The sequence below is a fragment of the Alosa sapidissima genome, chromosome 1 (genome assembly GCF_018492685.1).
Source record: "Alosa sapidissima isolate fAloSap1 chromosome 1, fAloSap1.pri, whole genome shotgun sequence".
Lineage (NCBI taxonomy): Eukaryota > Metazoa > Chordata > Actinopteri > Clupeiformes > Clupeidae > Alosa > Alosa sapidissima.
In genome coordinates, this window is record NC_055957.1 from 12,048,833 (window position 1) to 12,057,029 (window position 8,197).

General features: G+C 40.6%; 1 protein-coding gene across 1 annotated transcript; it reads right to left on the minus strand.

Annotated features, from left to right (window-relative positions):
• Positions 1 to 4,088: 4,088 nt before the first annotated feature.
• snai2 (snail family zinc finger 2) lies at positions 4,089 to 6,632 on the minus strand. The gene is made up of 3 exons (XM_042110861.1): positions 6,391 to 6,632; positions 5,563 to 6,084; positions 4,089 to 5,068 (listed from the first exon to the last, which is right to left on the minus strand). The coding sequence occupies exons 1-3, from the start codon at positions 6,467 to 6,469 to the stop codon at positions 4,887 to 4,889; spliced, it is 783 nt and encodes a 260-aa protein (XP_041966795.1). The 5' UTR covers positions 6,470 to 6,632; the 3' UTR covers positions 4,089 to 4,886.
• Positions 6,633 to 8,197: the final 1,565 nt, after the last annotated feature.

Below are 8,197 nucleotides of genomic sequence, written 5' to 3' on the forward strand. Positions count from 1 at the left end.
CAAAACAGTGCACAAAACACGTTTTGATGCAGCATGCAACTGGCATGCAGACTGCAGAGTGGTTTACCTGTGAACTGAACGTAAAGGTGAAGTGCTCACTAACACAGTTTTTTTTACCATATTAGTGAACAAACAAACATTCTGTGTGCAGTCAGATCTTATATGTGCAGTCAGCTCTTATATTTTAACTCATAAAAAAGTATATTTTAAGTGTTTTCCAGAATACTTTCATCATCTTCTCAACCTTATACCACCCCACTCCAAATCTTTTTTTTTTTTCTTTTTTTTTTTCTTATTTCAGATTGTGCATACATTATCATGAGATTATTGTGCATACATTATCATGAGATTATTGTGCATACATTATCATGAGATTATTGTGCATACATTATCATGAGATGTATTTAAGCCACTTGCATACATACAGTAGTAACCTCAAGTGTAACCGTACTATGCAACGGGTTTACACTATGTCAGATTGGACATCAATCAAATCAATCACATAAACTGGACTTTAATATGTGTCAAACACGATATGCACTTGTTTGTGTTATTTTTTGTAACGCTTTAATTTGTGAATTCTAGCTTCCCCTGGATGATGCTGCAAAATGATACATTTGGAAAGGCATTATAAAGCAGTAGTATTCCTGTGCATATTACTTTTGTTTGTTTAGGTTTCTCCAGGGACATTTCAGTGTGTCCAGTGACAGCTCTATCATTCCGCTTCAGAACCATAGCACCTTAAGCTCCCACACGCAGCATAAATATCTGATGTCTGTGTCTTTCGTCGGTGTCTGCGTCGGTGTCTTCGAGGACATGTCAACTGCAAGTCAGTAAACTCAATAAGGGGGGGAAAAAGGCTGTCATCTGTCAGATGTTTAGTAAATTCACAACTTTTCCAGTAGAGAAATAAATAACAGCCATTCAGTTGGTTACATCTGATCATCATTCACTGGTTGCCAAACAGGATGACCAAGAAAATGTAGCACTGAAATGTTTAAGAACTTGCTGTGTGTGAGTCATCTAAGCTAAACTGGGTCACATAAACAAAGAACCTATATGAATAGTCACCATCTGTCTCAGCTTCTCACAACACACCATACAGTTAAAAAGGATGAGCAGGATTTTTCACAAGACCTTATGATTCTGATGATATTAGCTTTAATTGCTTAAGTAGCATGTGATTTATCTTATTGAGGTCACATGAATGGATCAGGCCATTTTGGTTAGGCAAAGGTTTTAATGACATTCAGGCAAGCAGCAAGTGCAAGCATGTCAGCAGGTTAGCAACCGAAAGGGCCTGGTCCTGTCTTTGTTTCTGATATTTTTGACAACTCATTGCATTCTACGAATGTTGGTAGGGTGAGGACAGCATGGTTGTGTCTATAGTGAAAGTTATTTTTTTTATGAATAATCACTTGAGTAATATAATGAAGTAAGACTACTATAAAATGCCAGTAGACTTCTACCCCATAACATCTTTGGGTTGCTTTTTTCAGTTGAATTACATTCAAAAAGAAATAACACCATCAAATTAGATCAAAGTTAAGAGTATTTATTTGATTAATTATTGTTGACAATTAATTGTTCTGTCTGAGAAGTATCTACTTAACGTTTTCTTTACAAAAGCAATGCATGTACTGTAGACATACATCAACTTGTCTGTAATGCTGGTGGCTTGAGACATACAAATTGCAAGTGGCAGTGTTAACATAATATAAAATGTAATGTCTTTGTGTGTTAATTACAAAATTGACATGTCAAATACATGGCTTTAAGACCCAGAGCCTCTGAATTGCCTCATTAACTCCTCAGTTATTCTCCATGACTATAAAAATAGGACTTCCAAACAAATTGTGGGAAAGACGTTTGTGTTCGTCAAGCAGAAATGTCTTGAGCCACACAAACAGGGACACATCCCTCCAGGCGTTTGGAGTGACTGTGAGCAAAACAAGCGTCTCTTTCTCCTGAGGTCAGCGCATCAGCAAGGCCGCTCAGATCACGCACGGCCCAGACAATCAGGCCTCTCAGGGGACGGCTCATTTGATTTGTTCCACTTGATGGATATAGTGGAATCATACTGCCCTTTCACTGTAAAGTCAGCAGGTTTTCTCAGTCCACAGGCCGTCCCCTCCTCGTCCTCCTCCTCCTCCTGCTCATCATCATCCCTGCTTACTGCTCACTGTCTGGGGTTGAGGCGAGGCAGGCGATAAGGATTCATGTGGCATGGCATCAGCAGCTGAGCTGTGTTTGGGTCAGACATGGGGTCAGAGCGATGCTGAGCACTCAGTGATTTGCTTGTGATGTTTGTTGGGTAAAGCAAACAGTTAATTCTACTCTAGAAGTCAAAGTGCCCATTTAAATGTTTATTGATCAAAAAAATGAATGACATGCAGGCAGCTGCAAAGGTATACAAGTTCCACAACATACCATACTACTGATAACACCAAAAAGTACTACTAGGAAAATGTTAAAAACGACATGTCTGAATTAATATCATGATTTGTGCAAGAAAGTATTTATTTTACTTTGCCTAGAGCTTGCCCTTTAACTTTTATGTTCTGATTATGCACTTAGTTGGTTTGACTTTTCTCTGTCTGATTTATCGGTATAAATTAAAATAATTAATATTATTACAAATAATACATGTTTAGTTTGTTCCATGTGGCTCATCTGGAAGTGCAATGAGATAGTGTATGTGATTCTCTTGGACCAAACACAATTATGGAACATGTCTACATTATAATAAATTAACATGCCAAATTAATAAATTAAAAGTGGAGTTATTTTTGTCCTTTCTGATCATGTGCACATATGGCACAAGACCACGAGGAACCTCTAGAGCAATTGAATCAGTTGGAGCAGTGTAGTGGTGTCTGCTGTTTAGGCTAGGCTAGGCTAACTGGGAGGGAAAGTTTGGCACTGGCTTTGTGGAGCCATTGAGACAAGTGTTGAACTGGTCACCCTAGTTTTCCGGCCTGAGTACACCCAGGCCCCCAGCCAGGCTCAGCAGTCTCCACCCTTTTTCCCCAAAGGAAACGCTGGAGGAAAATGAGCCCAATAAAGTACAAGTCTACTTAAACTCTTTAGAGTAATGAAGGCAGTCAGCATATACGGCTGGGTTTAATTCATGGGAATGACATTTTGGTGATGGTAAGAGCTTATTGCAGAACACATGGAAGTTCATAGTTTGGTTTGTAGAGTTATCATCCGATAGGTTTTGAGGGCATGGGAATGAGCTTGGCCCCTTTAAGATGATACCCTCACAGGCAAATAAAAAAGCTTGAGGTCTTCAAAGAAACTGGCATGAGAGTGCGACCAATCTCGCCAGCATGTGTGACATTTCAGGTTTGTTTGGGATCTGAACAGGTTCACAAGGAGCAGGTTCACCGAGCCAGTGTCCTGCCATGCTGCCACCCTCTCTCTCTCTCTCTCTGGTTTCCCCAATTTTTCTAAAAAAAATCAAAACGTGTGGAGTGCGGAGTGATATTTGCTGAGCTCAAAATAGACAAACAACCTTAGTTGGCTCTGCTCCCCTTGCCAGAGCCCTCCCGCTGATGCTGTCTCACATAGGTCAGACTGAGGTGACATCATCCAAACTTTCAAGCTGTCATCATTACCACTGACATTCTCATCCACTGTTTACAGGGCAAAGCTTTGCGTAAGTAAATAGCCATCCAGTTCTATATACACTGTTTATGAGGAAGGGGAGGTGCCACCTGGTGTCTTTGGGTGAATAATGGTAGGAGTCAACATGAGTTGGCATAATTCTGTTGGTAACAGACACAACAGTCAAACCACACAGAGGCGACTCTAGACAAAGAACAAGACATGGACAGATGAGACAGTGCAGTTAATGAATAGCACTTATTAGCAGTGGGCTAATTTTGTAGGATACTCTTATTAACATAACACTTTGGGTTCCCATAGGCATGTTAATGCTGAGCAGTGTGTCAATCTCCCTAGATGAACTGTGAATTACTAGGGATTAATTAAATTCTGACGATGAGTGGACTGGACATGACTTAGCCTAATGGCTAAACTATCATTAACCCTTTTTCTTTTAAATAGGTGTAATGAAATTCACATTCAAGGACATTCTTTCATTTTATTTAAAAAGTGTAAAAAAAGAACAGTTCTGACATTCATTCATTCATTCATTCATTCTTTTAAAAAATGCACACCATCAAGATACAATCACTTCAGTCACACATACATTCAATATATATATTTATAAAATACAATAGCAAAAAATGTTTATAAAAACATAAGAAACACCAAATCATTGTAAGGCACTTATCAAAAAGTATTGCAATTTGAGTGCTGGTAAACAGCTGTTGTCTCACTATTGTGCAACAGATGAAATACTTGAAGTACAACAGGAAATGTAGCACTTCTTCCCAATGTAGTAATGGCTTCAGCTATTCCTAACAAAAGGCACCAGTTCTTTCATTTGTTAAACCATAAACCATGTGGAATGTTTTCTCAATTAAATACAATGGTGACCACACCAGAAACCTATCCCATAAGGCAGCTTGGCTTTGGAATAAAACATTTAGTCAGGGCTTACATTACAAAACCCTCTCAGCCTACCAAGAGTTCATTTACAGTATACTGGAGGCAGAAGCCCAACACTGATTGCCACAGCAAGAATACTGTTCAGATGAAAGCATGTGAAAAGACACTTGATATCGCAAGTGTAAACTCCAGTTCCGTTACACTGAATTGTAGCAGACATTCTGAAGCAACAACAACAACAACAACAACAAAATATTTCAGCATAAGCATACGTATGCAGTGTTCAATAAGGCCTCCAGATCACCTTTGAGACTTGACAGTGACACTGAAATCTGGCATTGAAGGCTTTGGTGGGGCAGTAGTCCAGCTCAGTGTGCTACACAACAGCCAGATTCCTCATGCTTGTGCAGAAGAGACATTCTGGAGAAGGTTTTGGAACAGTTTTTGCACTGGTATTTTTTCACATCCGAGTGGGTCTGGAGGTGAGCCCTGAGGTTGGACCTGTCGGCGAAGGCCCTGCTACAGTGTGGGCAGGAAAAGGGCTTCTCGCCTGGGGAGAGGAGGGGATGAAGCAGAACAGGTCAGCATTCAGACGCCACCAAGAAACACTGCCAGAGTGAGGCAAACACAAGTATACAACCAAGGCCTTCCAAGTGACGTAGCTTAGCTATGAGTGTGGGCTGTTTTACACAAAGGCCAGATCAAAGAGGTTACACTAACTGGGTCAACTCAGAGAGGACAGGTGGATCAGGACACCATCCATGACTTCCACTTTGAAAGAAGGGACTTACTCCATATGTTAATTACAGAGGTATGAGCATAAAATAATTGCACAGCATTCATACCAACTGTTTTGCACCACTACAAACTCTTTTACAAACTAAGTCAATTCTCTGAACAACAGATTTATAGCCTGCTAAATATGTTCATCAACATGCACATGCAGTGCTCATACTTGAGTGATGGAATGTAATTCAGATTCAGCCTTTGGCAAAGTTTGGGTCATTACATACAACCTTAATGCTCAATGAAAAAAATGCTCACCTGTATGTGTTCGAATATGCCCCTGAAGCAACCATGGTCTAGAGAAAGCTTTCCCACATATCTTGCAGACACAAGGCAGCGTATGAGTTCTGATGTGCATCTTTAAAGCTCCAAGACTGACGTACTCCTTCTCGCAATATTTACAGCTAAAAGATTTCCTCGTTTGAGCGTCGCAGTGTAGTTGCTTGTGCTTCATCAACCCGGAGTACGTGGAGTACGACTTGCTACACAAACTGCATTGAAACTTTTCAGCCTCCACGGCGAGAGGGTCCGTGAGCTTAGTGAGCATGCGATCATCGTCATCGCTTCTGGGGCTCTCCGAACCGCTGTGGTCTTTGGAGGACGTGTCTGAGAGCGAGGATGGGTATCCTGACACAGGCGATAGGTCACTTGGGAGCGGAGAGAGTGGCAAATTGCTCGTAGTCCATACCGTGATAGGGTTATATGCCACAGAGCTAAGGATCTCCGGTTGAGGGATGAGCGGCATTGGATGACTTTTGTAAAGGCATGGTGAAATAAATACTGAAAGAGAACAGACAAAAAGAAAAGAGAAAACTTAGATTAAAAAACCGAGGGAAAGTATGAAAGAAATCTATCAGGCTAAACTGAACTATTGAATTAGAGGCAAACTATTTCGGCCAAGCCATTTCATGGGTGGTCCTAAGGAACCATCCAAGCCTGAACTTTCAAGGCTGCTCTGACTCGCGGGCCATAAAATAAATAGGCTAATTTAGCCATTTCATATCGATAAAGATATTAGTCAAATGGTTTTTAAATATGCAATAAACACGTTATTATTATAAACAAAACACCTTTGCGTAAACTTACCTGTTGGACCTTCAAGTTCACTGTAATTCGGCTTCTTAGATGAGTTGAAGTGTTTCTTTACAAGGAATGAGCGTGGCATCTTGTAAATATTTTAAGCGTTCCCAAAAAATACTGCAGATAAACGTAACGGTCCTCACATAGATTAACAAATTAGGGAGGTGGTAGTCCTTAATGCATATTCCACTGGAAAGTCACTCCATAGCACTGAGCAGTTTGAACAGTCCAACTCCGGGGTAAAGACAAGTAAATACCCCCAATCAGGTGCAGGGGGAGTGGTTACATATCCGTCATTTACAGAGTCGCTCCTGACTCCAATAAGAACTTTGGGTTTTATTCACAACCCTGGTATAGGCGGAGTCGTTGCGATCCTCGGACCAGACAGGTGTTTTGAAAGGCATGGCTATGTATGACAGATTGAATAAAGTAGGGCCGATGTGACAGCAACAAGGAGCGCAGAAGCATCCTCGCTTTAAACGACCCTATAGTTAAAGATGAATGTCCCGTTATAGTCATACTAAGGAAAGGGAAGGCCTACACTTAGAATGGGCATGTAGGCTAACTTAATCTATGGCTCTTCAGAATGCTGCAGAAAGTTCCATTTAGCCAACATAAACGAACCTTCCCAACGTGCGGAGGCCCGAAACTTCTGTGGCCTATAATGATTGCTGCAAAAATAAAACAAGGTGACAGTTATTTATCCGATTACATGTCTAATTCAACGAAGTGATTGAGAAAAACAATTTCATTTAATGAAATGACACGGCATCATTTAGCCTACCAGTTTAAAAGGGATTACTCTGACATCTCAGATATAGGCCTAAGATAGAATAATCATTCTCCCTTTAGCTGAAAATCAAAATCTGTAAAAGGTTGATATAGCGATGTCAAACCCTAAACTGCAGTAGACTAACGTGGCTTATCGAAGTGTTATTGCAAGAGATCTAGCCCTACATCTTAACGAATGACGCGAGCAATCTGAGTAGGCCCTATACTCTTCGTGTTAGCTCTTTGATATTTTAGATAATAGATAAGGCTCTATTAGATAAGGCTCTCCTCTCTCTGAACTGACACAAGTGAAATCACCAATGGCTTTTCAAGGACACTTGTATCAACAATTGAATGAACGCTCCCTTCTTTTTAGAAGCATGGGCTGTTCCACATCGCCCTCCAGTGTTGAGAAGATTACCTGCAGCAGGACTATAATAAGTTCGAAGTTGATTACAGATGTCAATATGGGCCACACTGTTTAGAAGGTTTTTGTTGGCTACACAGTAGGTTATATTCATATTGATTTGTCCCTAATATCTTGCAAAACCTTTTCATATAAGAGAAGATGCCCTTGGAAATAAGTCTTTCTTTCTCCTTATACCTTTTGACATGTGAGAAACCCATAACAGTTATACTGAAGGCCATTGTAGGTAGGCAGAATGGCTGAAGGCAGTTATATAACAAAGATACAGTTACGTTATTTCTTCCTCAGTTGCGGGACTAGTTAGGCTCACATGTACATAATGGATGACAGTGTGGGTGCGGCATAGATTCACTGGGGTATCTCAGGACTTCCCACATTTTAGACTCCTGCTAGAAAGACTAGCAATGCTTCTCTTCAACTGACCACCATGACTGCAATAAAATGGATTAAACACTTTTTGGCTTCTCATGTTTAGATCCTCTGGCTGTGCGATCAGTGTTGAAAAAAAAATCCTGGTGTTTGTACCCAGTTGTGGCTTTGTCAATGTGAAACACGCGTAGTGACTCGGACCAAGCCATAAACAAAGCCAGTTGAGCCAGTTCAGAGTCAGTTGAG

Excerpts from the sequence above, each read along its gene's own strand:
- snai2 (XM_042110861.1), bottom strand. The coding sequence starts at position 6,469 with ATGCCACGCTCATTCCTTGTAAAGAAACACTTCAACTCATCTAAGAAG. Across the intron at positions 6,085-6,390 it reads TGAACTTGAAGGTCCAACAG|TATTTATTTCACCATGCCTT; the intron begins GTAAGTTTACGC and ends GTTCTCTTTCAG. Across the intron at positions 5,069-5,562 it reads GCATATTCGAACACATACAG|GCGAGAAGCCCTTTTCCTGC; the intron begins GTGAGCATTTTT and ends TCCTCTCCCCAG.